Raw genomic sequence first — 17488 nt, 5'->3', positions numbered from 1 at the left:
ATCCAGGCACAGGATACACGTGTGAGCACATGCACATACACGTAGTTACATGGCTCAAACATGCAATCACATGCACGGACATGTGGAACATGACATGTGGGCACATGCACACAGACATGCAGAATGCTACACCTGTGATCACATGCACACACACAAACACGTACGCATGGCACATGATATGTGCAAGCACATGCACACTCATGAGCAGGTACACACATGACATGAATGCACATATGCATGCACACAGACATAATACACATGTGAGCACGTGCACCTATCTGCAGGCACATGCATATGAGTATGCATATGCACAAGCCCATGGTACATGTGCACACATGTAGGACACACAAGTGAGCATACATGCAGCTACATTGGCATGTGAGTATATATACATACACATATGCATGCATTGAGCATGTGAACAGATACAGTATATGTGTTAACACATGAACGCACATGCATACAGAGGCATGTGATAACATGTGAGCAGTGTACATGTGGCACATGATGCATGTGTAGACACATACATATACCTGATGAACATGTGCAGTACACACATGTGCAAGCACATGTACTGTACTATAATAATGAACTACAGACATGTGCACACATGTGCACACATGTACGGGGTGACATAAATGCAAGGTGTACATGTGTGTATATGTCACACATGCACAGTAAGTAGCTTTCCAAGACACATATAGGCACCATTAGTACATTAAACTCACATGCACCACATGAGAGACAGGTTTAAGACACACCAGCTGCTTAGAGAAACCCTTTCTTTGTGTAGCAAGGTGTAAGCTCTCAGGACCAGATGCTATATGCTGTGGTCCCTGCAGTCCCTCTTGAGTCTCTTGGGCTCCCTCAGGCTCCCCACAGGGCAGCTCTAGGGGCTGCTGGGATGGGCTGCCTGCTGTCCAGCTATTCAGGCCGAGTGGGGCACCTTTGAGTCCAGCACCCCTGTCCAAAAGCTCTGGGGGGTGAAGCCTCAGGATGGTGGTAGAGGTGCTGCCTGGCCCTGAATGAGCTGTCTGTCCCTGGAGCTGAGGTTCCCTGTGCAGGGCAGGAACAGTAGGCCCATCCTGCTGTTGGGAAGGGAGGCAGTAGGGAAGCCTAGGAGAGATGCTGAGCAAGGGCTCCTGAGGGGTGAGGTCAGCTGTCCACAGGCACAGCACTCTCCTGGCACCCTCAGGGCTGTCCTTGGGAGGACGTACGCCACTGTCAGGACTCCGGACCCCCTGCCCTGAAGAGGCAGCTTTTGGTCTTTTAGGATTTCTTGGGGCCGTCCTTGTCTGTGTGGCGCTGGCTATTCCTGTCCTCTCTCTGGGCCTTGCTTTACATGTCTGAGAGTAGGAACATATGCTAGCAGAATCCCTTCCACCACCACATGGGTAGAGGCCAAGCTCCCATGTGAGCAGTACTGGTACCTGCACAGCCCATAGCACCCCACACTCTAGCCATTCATCTTGAGTTTGAGGGACGCAGAGCCCCACGGCCAAGTGCCATGGCCAGGCAGGGATTGGACCTAGCTCCCCTGCACTGAGCAGTCACCTCACCTCCAGGCCGTGCAGACCGCTGAGCTGGCCATGGTTGCTGTGGGTCTGTAACCCTCGCTATCCCACTGTTCTCTTTGTAGTCACTGAGCAGGAGACTAAGGTCCCCAAGAAAACCGTCATCATGTAAGTGCTGCTGTGCCTCTAACCCTCCTCCTGACTGCGGTGCCCCGCATGCCACTAACTCCTGCACCATGCCTGTGTGGCTTGCCACGGCCTTGCTCCCCATTGGTCGCCTGTGCCTGCAGATACTGCCAGACACCTGTGCGGCCCTTGCCTTGCAGAGCTGAGCTTCCTCCACCTGCACAGCCCCCAAAGCTGGGGCCCTGCCCACGGACTCCTGCCCACAGCCCACCACCTCCCTGGGAGCTCCTGTACAGCTCCAGGGGACTCAGCCAGAGCTTGGGCTTGAGCCCCACCAAGTGGGTGAAGTGCGGACAGGGGGCTGCGTCCCTCCTTGGCTGGAGACAGTATTCCAGGAGTGAGGGAGTTGAATGCTCAGCCTGATAGCCATTGGAGATGGGTCTGGTGCAGCGGAGGTTGCCTTTTTATTAACCTGAATCTAAGTTAAATAGTGCAGCAGAGATGGATAGCACAGCTCTCAGCCCTTTAAGGTTCCAAACTCTCCCATTTGGAAGACGGGGAAACTGGAGCTCGGGGAGGTGGAAGCCAGCCATGCCCACATCCCTAGAGCCACACCTGCTGCCCCTTCCTCCATCCCCAGATGCCTTCAAGGTTGTGGGACAGAGGCACTTGGGGTGAGGAGGTGGAGACTGCAAGCCCAGGACCTCGGGTGGTGGTGGGAGCTCCAGGGTGAGGGCCTCTTCACCCCGCTTCATGAGCTTCAACTTGTGAGAAGGGCTGGAGCTGGCCTGTGCTGGAGTCCTGCGTCAGCCCCTTTTGGCCTGTGCTGCAGAGGAGGCTGAGCCCCGTGCACACCATAGCAGGAAGACACGGTCTTGGAGTAGCAGCAGCCAGAGCCCCGCATGGGTCATTCCCCCTGTTGCCCAGAAGGGGCACTGTGTCCACTTGCAGTTGACAGACATGGGTACTGAAGAGCAGAGGACCTGGAGGAGAGGAGGCTGATCAGACCGTTGCGTGGTCTGTGTCAGGTGTGGGGAGTGCCCACCCTCACCTCCAGCTTGAGGAGAGGAGAGAGATAGTTGCCCCGACCTGGGCCTGTGCCCTCCTGGGGACAGCGTGAGGCAGGCAGCACATCTGACACTGGGGAGGCTGCAGCTCAGGCCTGGTGCCTAGCCAACATGAGGACATGGCAGGCTTGTGTCCTTTGTGGGCTGTCAGAGCCAGAGGAGGCAGGGCCTGTCCTGCTGGGCACTGGGGTGGCCTTGTGTTCCAGGGCTATCCTGGGCAGAGCCATGAGTTAGACAAAGGCCAAGGAGGAAAGGCAAGGCCTTTGCCTTGGTGTGTTGAGTGACTACGCCTGGTGTCACCATGCCCACCAGGGGCAGGCTCCAGTCCAGGGGCAGCCAGGGCCAGTGTCATGCAGTGTGTCCAGCTGTGGCCCACTTTGTCCAGCACCCAGGGGCCCTGCTGACACCTGGGAAGGCGTCAGGACCACCCCAGGACAGACCAAGGAGCTGCAGGGTTCCAGCCAGGGTCTGGCCTGCCCACGTGCAGCAGCTGAACTCTGCTGCCCGCTGTTGCAGAGGATGGGGCCAGGCAGGGTCACAAGCTGCAGACCAGGGCTGTGATGGCCAGATACCCTCAGAGGAGCCCACCTCGCTGGATGGCCCTGGGCATAAGCTGTGTCCCACCTCAAGCTAGCGGGGCCAACTGGCAGAGATGGTGGAGGTGCAGGCCTGTGGGCTGTAACCTCAGCCTTTTGCTGCTGTGACTGGAGCTGAAGTTAACCACATGGGCCTTTGTGCTTTGTTTCTTTGGCTTTGGGCTGGAATTCTGCAGGCTCATGTGCATGTGCAGGAGTTTGTGCAGCCTCACCCCTTGCTGCCTGCATCAGTGTGGGCTCTGACATCCATGTGTGTGGCATGGCTCTTGAGGAGGCCACTAGTCTTCAGGCCCATCTCTCCCGGGCCCTCTCCCCTACCAGAGAGGAGACCATCACCACCGTGGTGAAGAGTCCCCGTGGCCGGCACCCGTCCCCTAGCAAGTCCCCATCCCGCTCGCCACTCTGCCATCCTGCCAGCCCACGGAGGCCAGGCCCGTCCACCCAGGCCCCCGAGCCGCCATCCCCACTGGGGCCCCGCAGGCCTGAAGTGGAGCCGGGCTGGGTGCCTGCCGTGCCCACGCTGTTCGTGACGGAGGCTGAGGGCTCCGCTTCAAAGTGGGTGGAAGTGGAGGAGACCATCGAGGTTCGAGTGAAGAAGGGAGGCTCCCGGGGTGCGTCTCCCACCCAGGAGGCACCCAGCAGCCCAGGAGGGGTGCTCGTCATGAAGCCCAGCATGGATCCCAACACCAACAACTCCAACAACACACAGCTGGGCCAGAACACAACAGTTGCTTGCATCGGGAAGCCTCTGGTTCTCTGTATGGACACAAGCAGCGTGTCCTGGGCCACCCTGGAGGAGGACAGTGCCATGGAGGGTGGAGGAGGAGGGGAGGAAGAGGACGGAGGCGTGACTGTGACAGAGGAGCCCCAGGATACCCATGACCTCGGGGGCCGTGACCCCAAGATCCTCACACACAACGGCCGTGCGCTGACCCTGGCTGACCTGGAGGACTACGTGCCCCAGGAAGGGGAGACCTTCGGCTGCAGAGACCCTGGGCCTGGTGCCTCTGGGGACCCCCCATGCACTGTCTCGGTGCTGCAGAGAGAGATTGGCGAGCCCACCGTGGGGCGGCCTGTCCTGCTCAGCATGGGGCGCCGGCCTGGCTCCTTCCAGCGGGGGCCCTGGGCCCCTGCAGCGGAGGGTGTCTCCTTCCTTGTGCAGGGGGCCCGGCCTGGGGAGAGCACCCCGTGGACATCCTCCTTCCATGCCCAGATGCAGCAGCCTGCAGAGGGCAGTCAGAGTAACTTCAAAACGGAGGTCTCCACTCAGACAGTGGGCTTCGGGACTGTGGGCGAGACCATTACGCTGCGCCTCCAACCTGGCGGGAGCGAGGGCCCTGGCCCCTCCCAGGGCTGAGACCACACTGTGGGACTCGGGGGCCAGGACCTGTGCTTGTGCTGCCACTGGGGCAGGGACGGCCTGTGTCTTGGATCACAGTGCGTGCGCACTGACAGCAAACGGGACGTCAAGTCACCTCAGCCCCTCCAGCTCCTGTGCAGCTCAGACTGAGCCTCCCGGCCCGCCTGCCTGGCCTCTACCTCACAGACCTCATCCCTGCCGGGCACTGGGTGGGGCCGACGGCCTGTGCCAGCACTTGTCCTGTCTCTGGCCAGCTGCCACGTGCGGCTCTTGGCTGTGCAGTCTTTTGTCCTGGGCCCTGTGCACAATAAACGGACTCCTTCACCTGCCATGGGCTCCTTATTGTTTCCACGCGCACAGTGCAGGCCACCTGCCCTCTTCGGCTCTAGGGTGGCCGAGGTTCCTGGGTGCCTGGTGTCTGTGTGGATCCAGCATGGTCACTCTGGGCCTGCAGGCCACCCATGCAGACGCGGGGAGGGGGTGTATCGTCATCAGGGCCCACGTGGGGCCAGGGTGTGCCGTGACTCACATGCAGCTGTGTGGCCCCTGACCCAGACAGCTCCAGCTGGCGTTCTTTCTGGGCCCTGCTGACCTTGAAGTGGAGGACGGGTGCCCTGGCCCCTGGGAGGGCAGCCTGGAGTGGCGTCTCCAGCCTGTGTGTGGGGTCTTCATAGCAGGGGGAGGGTGGGTGTGGTTAGCGGCCCTGGGCGCTTGGCTGCAAGAATATCAGGGAGTTCCCTGGGTGTCTGGAGGGCCAGGGAAGGGGAGGGAAAGGAAAAGGAGGAAGCTGCTGGTCAGGTGGGGTGGGTGAGGGCCACTCTGGAGGTGGCCTGTGCCCAGGGGACTGTAGCTGAGTCTACTCGAGCTGCCCTGGGTGTCTAGAACTGTGTGGTGCAGCACAGCCCCAAGCCAGCCCAAGGGGTTGGCCTGAGGGTCAGTTTGGAGTTGGCATGGGGTTGGCAGGGGATGGAGGGTGCTGGGATCTAGGCTCCAGGAGCTGAGGTTGGGTTGCAGTTGGTGGCTCTGGGAGGAGGAGGTGCACCTGGGGTGCTGAGTCTGGGCTGTGGGTTCTGGGAGGGGACTTCTTGAGTTATCCCAGATGGGCAGCCTTGGAGGCCCAGCTCTACCACGGGAGACCTGGACCTCACCGTGCTGACCTCTTCTCCACAGAGGCTGCCTCGGAGGACTCCGCCCACCCCACACCTGATGGAGCCTGCCCGGAGGTGACACCTATTCTGCAGGGGCTGAGGGGGCCCGAGGCACCAGGTCTCTCTGCAGGAGCTTCCACTGTTCCCAGCCCCCCTGGGCCACGTGCATCCCTGGGGGCTGGGCCTCAGCCCTCAGGGGCAGGAGCCTCAGGTGCAGCTGGTGAGGCCCCACACAGTGCGGCCTGTGGGTGTGAACTGCAGAGCCCCAAGGCCTCCATGCCCTGGGCTGGGCCTGTGCCTCACTGGGCCTCAGCTTCCCCATCTGTGAGACTTGGGCAAGAGGAGTTGTCCCAGAGCCAGGGCTCCCTGCTCGGCCTATGGCGTCCAGTATGGGCTCTGCGCTCCCCAGCAGGTGGGAGATGGAGGACGCAGGTGGTGCGGACAGGCTTGTGAGACAAAACCAGTCCAGGACCCTGCCTCGCCCCCTGCCTGCTTCTGTCCTGAGACCCCACTCGAGGGCCATGAGTCCCTGCCACACTGGGGCAGCTCTTCCTGTCACTGTCGTCTGGGGAACCGAGCCTGGGAGGGGCGTGCCTGCAGAGGGGGCTCGGAGACGGCCCCTTGCATGGTTAGTTGCTGAGTCCTCTTGGCAGGCTGAGTCAGGCTGGAGGCGGCTGGCCAGCCCGGGGACCACCCTGTCCTCTGCACACACCCTTGCCCCAGCGCATGTGCCCCTCCCGTGCCCCTGCCCCGACGTACAGCCCAGATGCCTTGCCAGCCCTTGGCCCCCATGCACCTGCAGGGACCCCTGGAGAAGTCACGCTGCTGCTTCTTCCGCTGGGTCAGTGTGCATCCCCTAGGCGCTGTGTCTGTCCCGGGGAGAAGTCACGCTGCTGCTTCTTCCGCTGGGTCAGTGTGCATCCTCTAGGCGCTGTGTCTGTCCCGGGGCCTAGAGCACAACAGCTCCTTGCTGTCCCCTTGTCACCACCTCCAGAAGTGGCACTAGGCTGGCGTCACAGGGCAGGACACAGTAGGCAGATGGTGGGTGGCGCCTCCCGTCCTGGCTCCACCCTGTGTTGGGAACACCGTCCCCAGTGTTATGATCATGGTCCCTGACGCCAGTGCTGATACCCCGACATGAGCACAGCGCCAGCCCCGCCCAGCTCTGTCCCTTGTCTCCCTGTGCCGGCCTGACTCAGCCCACCCCAGAGGGCGTGGCACACTGACCACAGCAGTGTGGTAGGCTCTGACACTCAGATGCCCCCAGACTAGTGCCAGGCAGCGGGCAGCAGGCCTCAGTGTCCCTCAGGCTGGCCCATGCCTGTTTCTACCTGGGCAGGGTGGCTGTCTCTGGGCGGCCCCGCCCCTCAGCAGCTGCTAAAGTTCCAGCTAGGCCTGGGGAGTCCTCGGGTGGTCGGGTTCCCGGGTGGGCAGGGCTGGCTTGTCCTCGGGTCGACCTGGACAGCAGGCAGGACACCAGGGATGAGGCCCCTCGTGCAGGCAGCATGCATGGACTGAGCTGGGAGGTCTTGGGGCTCAAGTGGCCCTGTGGCTCCCTGCTGCCTGTTGAGTGCCTCCCCACCCTGGCGACGGTGGTGTCCCCAGCCGCCTGCCCTGCCCTCTCTCTCTTCTGTTCCCCACCAGCCAACCTCCTGGAAGGCCCGGAGCGGGAGATGGCACTCACTGAAGGGGCCCAGGGACGGACGGTGCCTATCCGGTAACCTCCTTGGCCAGCAGGGCCCTGCAGTGGGGACGCATAGGGGAGGCCAGCTGGGGGGCAGGGACCCTGTGTATCCCCAGACTCAGTGACCTCCGTAATTCCAGGGCGGAAGACACAGCCTGGGTGACAGCCGGGCCAGGGCAGCTGCTCTGGGACGTCCACAGCCACGTGGTCACCGAGGCCACGCACAGGACCTATGTGTACCAGACCACTGATGTGGGCGCTGCAAGTATGGGCACCGTGCTGGGGCAGAGGCCTCTGGCTGAGCTGCCAGTGGAGGCCCCCACGTGACCTGGAGGGGCGGCAGGCTCGGGGTCTGCCAGCCCTGTCCTCTTCAGCTTTGAGGGCGACGGCTTGGCCCGCTGAGGTCGCAGCAGGAGACAGTGGCTGGAGGGAGGGAAGCACTTCCCATGGCCGAGGCCTGGGTGGGGCGCTGTCAGAGGGAGGGGCTGTCACCCTGGGGTGGCCCTGGAACCTTGCTGATCGCCTATGCTTGGTGGGTGCCCAGGGATCCTGCCCTCAGTTTCCCCCACCACTTCCAGGGCCCCCGTCCATGCAAGTCACCATCGAGGATGTGCAGGTCCAAGCAGGTGGCACTGCACAGTTCGAGGCTGTCATTGAGGGCAACCCACAGCCCACAGTGACCTGGTACAAGGTCAGAGGAGTCCTGGGGTGGGCACTCGGGGAGGCTTTGTGTGGCAGAGGCAAACCCACCCTGTAGCCCCCATCCCACCACCTGTTGTGCATTTCCCCAGCCCCTTGGGCTGGACGTGGGGTGGTGGACACAAGCAGCGGGTGTGGCACGGTGGGGTGAGCACAGTACGGGATCCCCGGGGCTGGGCTGATGGCGCCTGGCTGTCCTCGTCCTCAGGACGGCATCCAGCTGGTAGATAGTTCCCGGCTCCAGCAGCGGCAAGACGGAACCTCATGCTCCCTGGTACTGACAGACACGGTCCCGGGGGACGCTGGTGTCTACACCTGCATAGCCCACAATGCTGGTGGCCAAGTGCTCTGCAAGGCGGAGCTGCTGGTCCTCGGGGGTGAGTGGGGTGCAGGGGTCCCTGGGCTATGGGTTCTCTGGGCTGTGATGGGCACTGGCCCGGTGTCACCTCCATCCACACTGACCCCTATCTTGCCCTGTGACGTAGGGGACAGTGAGCTGGACTCTGAGAGACAGAGCTACCGGAGGAAGCTGCAGTCCTTCTACGAGGTCCAGGAGGAGATTGGGAGGTATGTGGCTTCCCTGCCGCTTCCATAGAACCCGGGACCCGTGGAACCCGATGGCGCAGCACCCACAGGGCTCCCTCCCCAGGGGTGTGTTCGGCTTTGTGAAGAGGGTACAGCACAAGGGAAACAAGATGTTGTGTGCCGCCAAGTTCATCCCCCTGCGGAGTAGGACGCGCACCCAGGCCTACCAGGAGCGGGACATCCTGGCCACCCTCAGCCACCCACTGGTCACCGGGCTGCTAGACCAGTTTGAGACACGGAAGACCCTCATCCTCATCCTGGAGCTGTATCCTGCCCTGGAGGGCCTGAGGAGGGGAGCGCAGGGTCCCTGGGCGGCCCAGGTCAAGATGACCACTGCCAGCCCCCACTGTCCCACAGTCCATGACAGTGTGTATTGGCTGGGTGTGTCCTGGTCCCTAGGCCAGGCCTGAGCCCCCTCCAGGGACAGGGCTGCCATGCCCTGACCTTGAGCACCACCCCTGGCTGGGCCCAGAAGACCCATCCTGGATGCCACTCTGTGTCTGGAAGCTCCCCATGTTTCCTTGACCATGGCCAGGTGCTCATCCGAGGAGCTGCTGGATCGCCTCTTCAAGAAGAGTGTGGTGACCGAGGCTGAGGTGACTGGCCACCCCAACTGGGCCAGGAGACCCAAGATCTCTGTCCAGCCCTCCCCACCCACTGCAGCTCCCTGCCTGCGACTCCCTGCTCAGCTGTGGCTCTTGCTCTTTGCCCCCCCTAGCCTTTGGGGTGCCATACCTTGGGGCCCACAGGGTCCCTGAAGGCTCTGTGTGCCACCCCATGGGACCTGTGCCAGGCTGGGTCAGGAGCAGCAAGCTGGGTGGGCAGTCCTCACCTGGACCCACCTGTGCGCAGGTCAAGGTCTACATCCAGCAGCTAGTGGAGGGGCTGCAGTACCTGCACAGTCACGGCGTCCTCCACCTGGACATCAAGGTACCCTACCCCAGGGCCCAGGCTGGGGGCAGTGGTGCCTGGAGCCTGGGGGCTGGGAAGGTGCAGGACCGCCCTGTCCTGCTCCCCGACGGGGCCGCATGCCTTTGAGGCCAGGGAGCTCACTACTGCTGGTAGCCCCATCTGATGGAACTTGGCTCTGATATGACCCTAGGGGTCCCCGCTGCCCATGCTGGCCTCATGGATCCCCATGTGTCCTCTGAGTCACCCCTAAGCACAGCCCTCCCTGACACTCTGACTCTGCCTGACAGCCCCCCAACATCCTAATGGTGCACCCCGCTCGGGAAGACATTAAAATCTGTGACTTTGGCTTTGCCCAAAAACTCACCCCTTTGGAGCCACAGTACAGCAAGTATGGTTCCCCTGAGTTCGTGTCCCCCGAGATCATCCAGCAGGCGCCTGTGAGCGCAGCCTCCGACATCTGGTGAGCAGTAGGGGCAGGCCCCACCGGAGCAGCTGCTGAGCGTGCCCTTGTGCCTTGGCCTCCAGCTCCTGGCTAGGCCCCGAAGCTCACTGTACTTCCCTCCTGCAGGGCTGCGGGGGTCATCTCCTACCTCAGGTGAGCCGGCCCGTCTCCTGCCCCTGCAGCACTGCCCCTCGCTAACAGCCCGAGGCCTTGCACTCTGCCTCTGCACCCAGGCTGAGCCCTGGCTGGGACAGCTATTTTGGGAGCAGGCAGGCAGCCAGCCTGGTAAGGGGCCTGCCCAGCACGTCCTGTGAGCGTCATGCTGTCACAAGGCTGAGCCACTCATCCCTGCCGGGACCAGGGTCATGCAGAGGCCACTGGACAACTGTGGCTGCCCTGACCATGCTGCTGGTGTAGGCCGAGCTTCGATCTCCTTTGGGCTTCTCTGATCCCCATCTCGGGAAGGGCTGGTGCTTGTGCTGGGTTGACTCAGTTTTTGTGCATGCCGGGGGGCCCCCCAGACGGAGGCTGAGCTGTCTGCCCTTTTAGGCTAACCCTGAATCTCCTCTCAGACTAAGCCTTGGTCTCTACTGCCAGCCAAACCTGAATCCCATACAGGCCAACCCTGACCCCTGCGGAAGCCTGGCCCGGGTCCTCACCCTAGGCTGATCTGAGCTACCCGCTGCAGGCTGACCTTGGATCGTTGCTCTGACCTGAGCCTGGGGCCTGCTGGGGTCCTTGGGCTGGATGGGAGCAGTTCTGAGCCAGGACTTGGCTAAGGCCCAGCTACCTTCTTTCAGCCTGACCTGCTCGTCCCCGTTTGCTGGTGAGAGTGACCGTGCCACCCTTTTGAATGTCCTCGAGGGGCGGGTGTCCTGGAGCAGCCCCACAGCTGCCCACCTCAGTGCAGATGCCCGGGACTTCATCCAGGCCATGCTGCAGCAGGCCCCAGAGTGAGTGCCTGTGCCACCCACCTTCCCTCTCAGGCCCTCAGCCCCATCCACCACTGACCGACCACCTGGTGTCCTCTGCAGGGCCCGGCCCAGTGCCACACAGTGCCTCACTCACCCCTGGTTCTTGGTAAGTCCACCCAGGCCGGGTGTCCGCCCCTTCTGAATGGCCTTATCTCAGTTTGCCAGGAGACCTGGGACAGAGCACCACCATTGGCTCTGCCCTTTGCCTGCCTGGGCATCTGGTTTGGGGACCCCGGGTTTCTGCCCAGCTGGCACCATCGTCACTGTGGCTGCCCCCTGCTGCCCACAGACGTCTGTGCCCGCTGAGGAGGCCCACTTCATCAACACCAAACAGCTCAAGTTCCTCCTGGCCCGCAGCCGCTGGCAGGTGAGCCATGCTGCCTCACAGAAGGGATGCTGAGGCCCAGATCCCGTGTCCCTGTGACAGCAGGGCTGCAGGCAGGGCTCAGACTGCAGGAACCTGCTGGGCAGGGTTCCCTTGGGCCACCCCTAACATGCTGTCTTGTGGCCCCAGCGCTCCCTGATGAGCTACAAGTCCATCCTGGTCATGCGGTCCATCCCCGAGCTGCTCCAAGGTCCACCCGACAGCCCATCCCTTGGTGTGGCTCGGCACCTGCATCCGGACGCCAGTGGCTCCTCCAGCTCCTCAGCCTCCTCAGACCTCGAGCTGGCGCCCTTTGCCCGGGCCAGGTCGCTGCCACCCTCCCCAACGGCCCACTCCCCCCTGCTGCACCCCCGGGGCTTCCTGCGGCCATCAGCCAGCTTGCCTGAGGAGGCTGAGGCCAGTGCAGCCCTTACAGGGACCCCGGAAGCATTGTGTCCGCCAGGCGTGGGGCCCCCACCTCCCGGCTGTGTGCCCAGGCACAGTGTCATCCGAAGCCTGTTTCATCAGCAGGCAGGTGAGGGCCCAGAGCAAGGGACTGCTGCCACGGGGGCCAGGCGGCATGGGGCACGGCGGCGGCACCTGCTGAAGGGCGGGTATATCGCGCGAGCCCTGCCTGGGCTGCGGGAGCCGCTCCTGGAGCACCGCGTGCTGGAGGAGGAGGCTGCCCAGGAGGAGCAGGCCACAGTGACCCGGGCGACTTCCTTTGAGTCTGCCCTGTGGCGGCCCAGCCCAGGTACCCATGAGGCACCAGGCCGTAGCCGCTCCCTGGACCACGACCCATCCAGCACTAAAGACCCCTCCTCAGGGGCCTGTATCGGAGGGCGGTGTCCATCCCCAGCCCTGTCTGGGCTGACTTGTGGGGCCTCTGCTGGGGACCCTGCACACTGCATGGAAGCCGGGCCACTCCCATCTGCTGGTGGAGACTGGGCACGCATTCCACAGGACAGAACACCACGGGAGAGCCATGGAGAGCGCCCAGGCCCTGTCGGTCCCCCTGAGCTGGGTGGTCCTCTCCAGGAAGGCTGCAGCCTACACTCAACACAGCCTCCTGGCACCATGGTCCTAGACCTGGCCCCAGTGAGCCCCCTGCCCAGCTCCCAGGGACCCCATGACACCTCCCTGCCTGGGAGACCCTATCCCGGCCCCTCCCTGGATGCTGAAGGCTTGACCCAGCAAGCAGAGGGCCCACCAGACTCCACACCCCCTCCACAGCGGCCTCAGGAGCAGGCAACCACCCACAAGTTCTCCTTGGGGTCCCGCCGAGGGGGCTATGCGGGTGTTGCTGGCTATGGGACCTTTGCCTTTGGTGGGGATGCTGGAGGCATGCTGGGCCAGGGTCCCCTGTGGGCCAGAATGGCCTGGTCAGTGTCCCAATCCTCGGAGGAGCAGGAGGAGGCCATAGCTGAGATCTCCCAGTCCCGGACTAGCTGGGGGTCTCCGAGGGCCTCCCCAGAGCTGCCCTCATGGGAGAAGGCGGATCAGGTCTCCCTGGTACAGATCCGGGACCTGTCAGAGGATGTGGAGGCAGCTGACACCATATCCTTGGACATTTCTGAGGTGGACCCTGCCTACCTCAACCTCTCTGACCTGTATGACATCAAATACCTCCCATTTGAGTTCATGATCTTCAGGAGGGTGTCCAAGCCCTCAGGGCCGGTGGAGCCACCCTCCCCAGAGACTGAGGCTGAGGAGGAGCTGGCCGGATTCCCAGAGGCCATGTGGCCCTGGCCAGGCGAGCTGGGCCTGCATTCTGGTCTTGAGATCACCGAGGAGGAGCCTGATGACCTGGTAGCCCTGCTGGGAGAGGCGGCCACGGGCAGGAAGCGCAAGTGGTCGCCCTCACGCAGCCTCTTCCAGTTCCCGGGAGGTTGCCTGTCACCAGAAGAGCCCCCAGAGCGTGGGCTCCGCCAGAGGGTGAAGGAGTCCATGGCCCACATCTCTCGCGTGCTGAAGGGCAGGCAGCAAGGTGACTTCTGCTGGGAGCTGGCATACCTGGATTCTCCCCATCCTCTCATGCCAGGGGCACCTCAGCCCCTAGCCTCACCCCACAGGCCTCTGCCTTGTGGCCGGATGCCCTCCTCCTGGGTGCCCAGGGCCAGCCCTGGGCAGGGCAGTTGCAGGGGCCTGGAGGTGGGTACATCCCAACAGCCCCCAAGGGGCTAGTGCCCCTGCAGTGGCCTTTTAGGGTCCAGGCAGCCAGGCAGGGGAAGCCTCAGTATGACTAGCTCACTTCCCACAATCCTGGGCGCTGTCCTTCTCCCTGTGGCATGGAAATTGGGGGAGGGCTGGGGCCAGGGTAGATTGAGGAAGCAGGTGCTGCCCCAGAGGACAGAGGTTCCTGCCAACCATGACCTCTGTGGCCCCTTTTCCTGCAGGTCAAGAGAGGGAGGCACCCCCCAGGAAGAAAGTGGGCCTAGCCTCCTTCCGGCTGTCAGGCCTGAAAGGCAGAGACCATGGTGAGCAGGACCCAGCAACCCTGGGAGGCTGGGTGGGATCTGGCTGCGCCCTCTGGCTGGGTCCTCCTGAAGCCTCACCTCGTATCTGTCTTCAGCGCCGACCTTCCTAAGGGAGCTCTCGGATGAGGCTGTGGTCCTGGGCCAGTCAGTGACACTGGCCTGCCAGGTGTTGGCCCAGCCAGCTGCCCAAGCCACCTGGAGCAAAGGTGAGAAGCTGTCTGGGAGCAGGCAGAAGGCCATGGCTGTCCAGGTAAACTGAGGCCCACTCTGTCCCCATGCAGATGGGGCCATCCTGGAGAGTAGTGGGCGCATCCTCATCTCCTCCACCCTGAAGAACTTTGAGCTGCTGACCATACTGGTGGTGACAGATGAGGACCTGGGCGAGTACACCTGCAGCATGAGCAACCTGCTGGGGACAGCGGCCAGCAGGGGTGTCCTGCGGAAGGCAGGTGGGTGCGGAGCCAGGGAGACCATGTTCCACTTTGGGAGACCACAGAACCTGGGGCTCGAGAAGTGGCCACTGGGCTCCACTTCCCCTAGGCAGCCCTGTTCTCGGTGCGCAGGCGTGGCACACAGTTGCTGGCGGTGCCGAGGAGCTGGGGAGGGTCCTGAACGGGCCAGGAGCAGGGTGCCCAGGAGTGAGGAGAGAGTGGCTGTGGCTGCTGCCATACAGCCCTTGGAACAAAGCCCAGTGGTGCATAACACCATGCTCATGCCCATCTGCCTGTGGAAGGAGCTCTCCCTGGAGCCTGAACCCTGGCTCCGTCTCTCCATGGTGCTGCCTGGCCCGTCCTCCACCATGCGGGAAGGAGGTGCCAGCCCTGTTCTGTGTCCCCGTCACAGCCCAGCCCCCAGCTCCAAACACGGCATGGGGTGTGCTTCTAGGCTGGCTGGGATGGGCGCAGCCTTGTGAGCGGACCCCAGACAGCCAGTGCTGGGCACTCAGCAAAGCTGAGCCACCAGGGCCTTCACCCCCACCACGGGGCGCTGCGTGGGCGCACCAGTGCAGGCAGCCTGGAGGGGGTCTTCGCTAGGGGAAAGGGGCAGGTGGAGCCAAGGTGCCCTGCCCCCACCTTGACCACGTGTGGCCCCCTTGCAGAGCGCCCCTCCTTCTCCCCACGCCCTGACATCGGAGAGGTGTATGAAGACGGGGTGCTCCTGGTCTGGAAGCCTGTGGAGTCCTGTGGCCCTGTGACATACATTATACAGTGTTGCGTGGAAGGTACAGGGAGGCCCTCTGCCCCTTGGGGAGTCTGAACCCCCTCTCCCCACTCCTCTCATGGTTTCCCTGGGCCCAGGTGGCAGCTGGACCACGCTGGCCTCTGACATCTTCGACTGCTGCTACCTCACCAGCAAGCTGCCCCGGGGTGGTGTCTACGCCTTCCGCACGGCATGCGTCAGCAAGGCGGGCATGGGCCCCTACAGCAGCCCCTCAGAGCAGGTGCTCCTGGGAGGGCCCAGCCGCCTGGGTGAGCCACCTGGGGAAAAGGGGACTTATATGAGCTCATATGGGTGGCTGGGGTGACTACCACCTTCCTGGGAAGGTGGCCATCTGTACGCCACACCCAAGGCCTGTGCCCTCTGGGACCCCTTGTCCCCGGCTCCCTCCTGCTGGGACCAATGGGCCCATGCTGTGGCCCTGAGAGCTAGGCCTGCATTTGATTCAGAGGAAGAATGGAGTGATGATTAAGAGTGTTGTCCCTACTCCTTCCTGGAGGGGACCCCGTGGCTCTCACTCACCATATGGCTCGCTGGTGCTGTACCCTATCCTCGCCCCTCTCCAGTGTCAGAGGGATGGGTCAGAATGTGTGGGAGCTGAAGAAGGGCCCCTTTTCTGGTGCCTGGGAAGGAAGGGCCACGGGGTTGGGGACAGCTGGTGGTGCAGGATGCCCAGCCTGACCATCTGCTTTCCCACAGCCTCTGAGGAGGAGAGCGGTGGGAGGCGGCCGGCCCAACCCCTGCCCAGCACCAAGACCTTCGCCTTCCAGATGCAGATCCGGAGGTGTGGCTGCTGGGGCTGGTGGGGGGGGGTGGGATTTGTGCACCTCCTGCCCCTCCCCTGCAACCTGCCTGTCCCCTGCCCCATGCACCTCAGCTCAAGCCTCTTCTTCATGCATCTGGCCTCAGCCTCCTGCCCTCCTACCCTGTTCCTCAAGGACCTCACCCTCCTGGTGTCCTTTGCCCAGGGGCCGTTTCAGCGTGGTACGGCAGTGCCAGGAGAAGGCCAGTGGCCGGGCACTGGCTGCTAAGATCATTCCCTACTGGCCCGAGGACAAGATGACAGTACTCCGGGAATACGAGGCCCTCAAAAGACTGCGCCACCCGCACCTGGCACAGCTGCACGCCGCCTACCTCAGCCCTCGGCACCTGGTGCTCATCTTGGAGCTGTGCTCGGGGCCTGAGCTACTCCCCAGCCTGGCTGAGAGGTGAGGGGTGGCATGGGCTGGTACGGTTGAGCAGGCGGGCAGGTGGTCGCAGGGCTCGTGTCCCACCTCATCCTGGCTGAGCTTCATGCCTGGCGGGGTAGAGCTGGGCAGCCTCTCCCAGCCCACGGAGGTGCAGGTCTGTGCGTGCCCTCCACCTTGGTGCCGGTGCCTGTACCAAGCCACCTCTGTCCCCAGGGCCTCCTACTCAGAGTCGGAGGTGAAGGACTACCTGTGGCAGATGCTGAGCGCCACCCAGTACCTGCACGCCCAGCACATCCTGCACCTGGACCTGCGGTCTGAGAATATGATGGTCACAGAGTATAACCTGCTTAAGGTTGTGGACTTGGGCAGTGCCCAGAGCCTCCATCAGGAGAAGGTGCTGCCCTCCGAGAGTTTCAAGGACTACTTGGAGACCATGGGTGCGTGTGTGGGCAAGGGCAAGCACCCGCAGGCACCCAGCATGGGGGGGGCAGCAGGAAGCCCCTCTCCACCTATCCTGCCTGTCCCGCCCCGCCCCACCCAGCCCCAGCAGCAGGCTACCCTCCCACCTGGGGCCACACTCCTGTGTACCCCACTTGTCCCCCCACCTGGGCCCACACACCTGTCTTGTCTCTACCCGTGCTCCCCATCTGAGCCCACCCATCTGTGCCCATGTGCTAGTGCCAAACCACCTGGCCTCTCACCTGTGCCCCCACCTGCTCCCTTCCAGCTCCAGAGCTCCTGGATGGCCAGGGGGCTGTCCCGCAAACGGACATCTGGGCCATCGGTGTGACGGCCTTCATCATGTGAGTCCAGCTGTCACGGGGGGCGCCAAGCCGGCGGCCAGGGCAACCTCAGAGCCTGGTGCCACCTTCAGTGGCCCCCACCCACAGAAGATAACCCCCTACCCATGCAGGCTGAGTGCTGAGTACCCGGTGAACTGCGAGGGGACCCGCGACCTGCAGAAGGGGCTGCGCAAAGGGCTCATCCGGCTGAGCCGCTGCTATGCTGGGCTGTCTGGTGGCGCCGTTACCTTCCTTCGGGACGCGCTGAGCGTCCAGCCCTGGTGAGGAGCCACGCGCAGCCCTGACCCCGACCCCGACCCGGATCCCGACCCCGACCCGGATCCCCATCC

The 17488-nt window shown here is 63.1% G+C and overlaps 2 protein-coding genes and 1 long non-coding RNA gene across 3 annotated transcripts in view; 2 read left to right on the top strand and 1 right to left on the bottom strand.

Annotated features, from left to right (window-relative positions):
* Positions 1-1632, top strand: part of LOC106147553 — a 3229-nt gene extending 1597 nt beyond the window's left edge. Inside the window, exon 2 of the mRNA XM_013509741.1 lies at positions 7-1632. Coding sequence (XP_013365195.1) covers positions 7-341 — 335 coding nt within the window. The 3' untranslated portion in view covers positions 342-1632. The remainder of the gene's footprint in view (positions 1-6) is intronic.
* The window catches only part of Obscn (obscurin, cytoskeletal calmodulin and titin-interacting RhoGEF), a gene marked incomplete at both ends in the record, with an annotated part of 116492 nt that extends 99073 nt beyond the window's left edge, over positions 1-17419 (top strand). The window contains 25 exon segments of the mRNA XM_013509734.1: positions 5834-6031; positions 7456-7528; positions 7636-7760; positions 8074-8186; positions 8403-8571; positions 8680-8761; positions 8844-9044; positions 9315-9375; positions 9632-9709; positions 9979-10151; positions 10260-10286; positions 10934-11086; positions 11168-11213; positions 11397-11474; positions 11622-13458; positions 13868-13948; positions 14044-14154; positions 14230-14397; positions 15048-15170; positions 15247-15417; positions 15866-15950; positions 16135-16374; positions 16570-16793; positions 17084-17159; positions 17270-17419. Of these exon segments, the coding sequence (XP_013365188.1) occupies positions 5834-6031; positions 7456-7528; positions 7636-7760; positions 8074-8186; positions 8403-8571; positions 8680-8761; positions 8844-9044; positions 9315-9375; positions 9632-9709; positions 9979-10151; positions 10260-10286; positions 10934-11086; positions 11168-11213; positions 11397-11474; positions 11622-13458; positions 13868-13948; positions 14044-14154; positions 14230-14397; positions 15048-15170; positions 15247-15417; positions 15866-15950; positions 16135-16374; positions 16570-16793; positions 17084-17159; positions 17270-17419 (4843 nt within the window).
* Positions 2081-3618, bottom strand: LOC106147554. The gene is made up of 2 exons (XR_001232483.1): positions 2730-3618; positions 2081-2623 (listed from the first exon to the last, which is right to left on the bottom strand). It is a non-coding gene; the product is annotated as an uncharacterized LOC106147554 (long non-coding RNA).
* Positions 17420-17488: the final 69 nt, after the last annotated feature.

This window comes from Chinchilla lanigera, unplaced genomic scaffold (assembly GCF_000276665.1).
Source record: "Chinchilla lanigera isolate Chin_1 unplaced genomic scaffold, ChiLan1.0 scaffold00180, whole genome shotgun sequence".
Classification (NCBI taxonomy): domain Eukaryota; kingdom Metazoa; phylum Chordata; class Mammalia; order Rodentia; family Chinchillidae; genus Chinchilla; species Chinchilla lanigera.
Note: the sequence above shows the minus strand (reverse complement) of the source record. Positions and strands in the feature narration are given on the sequence as shown.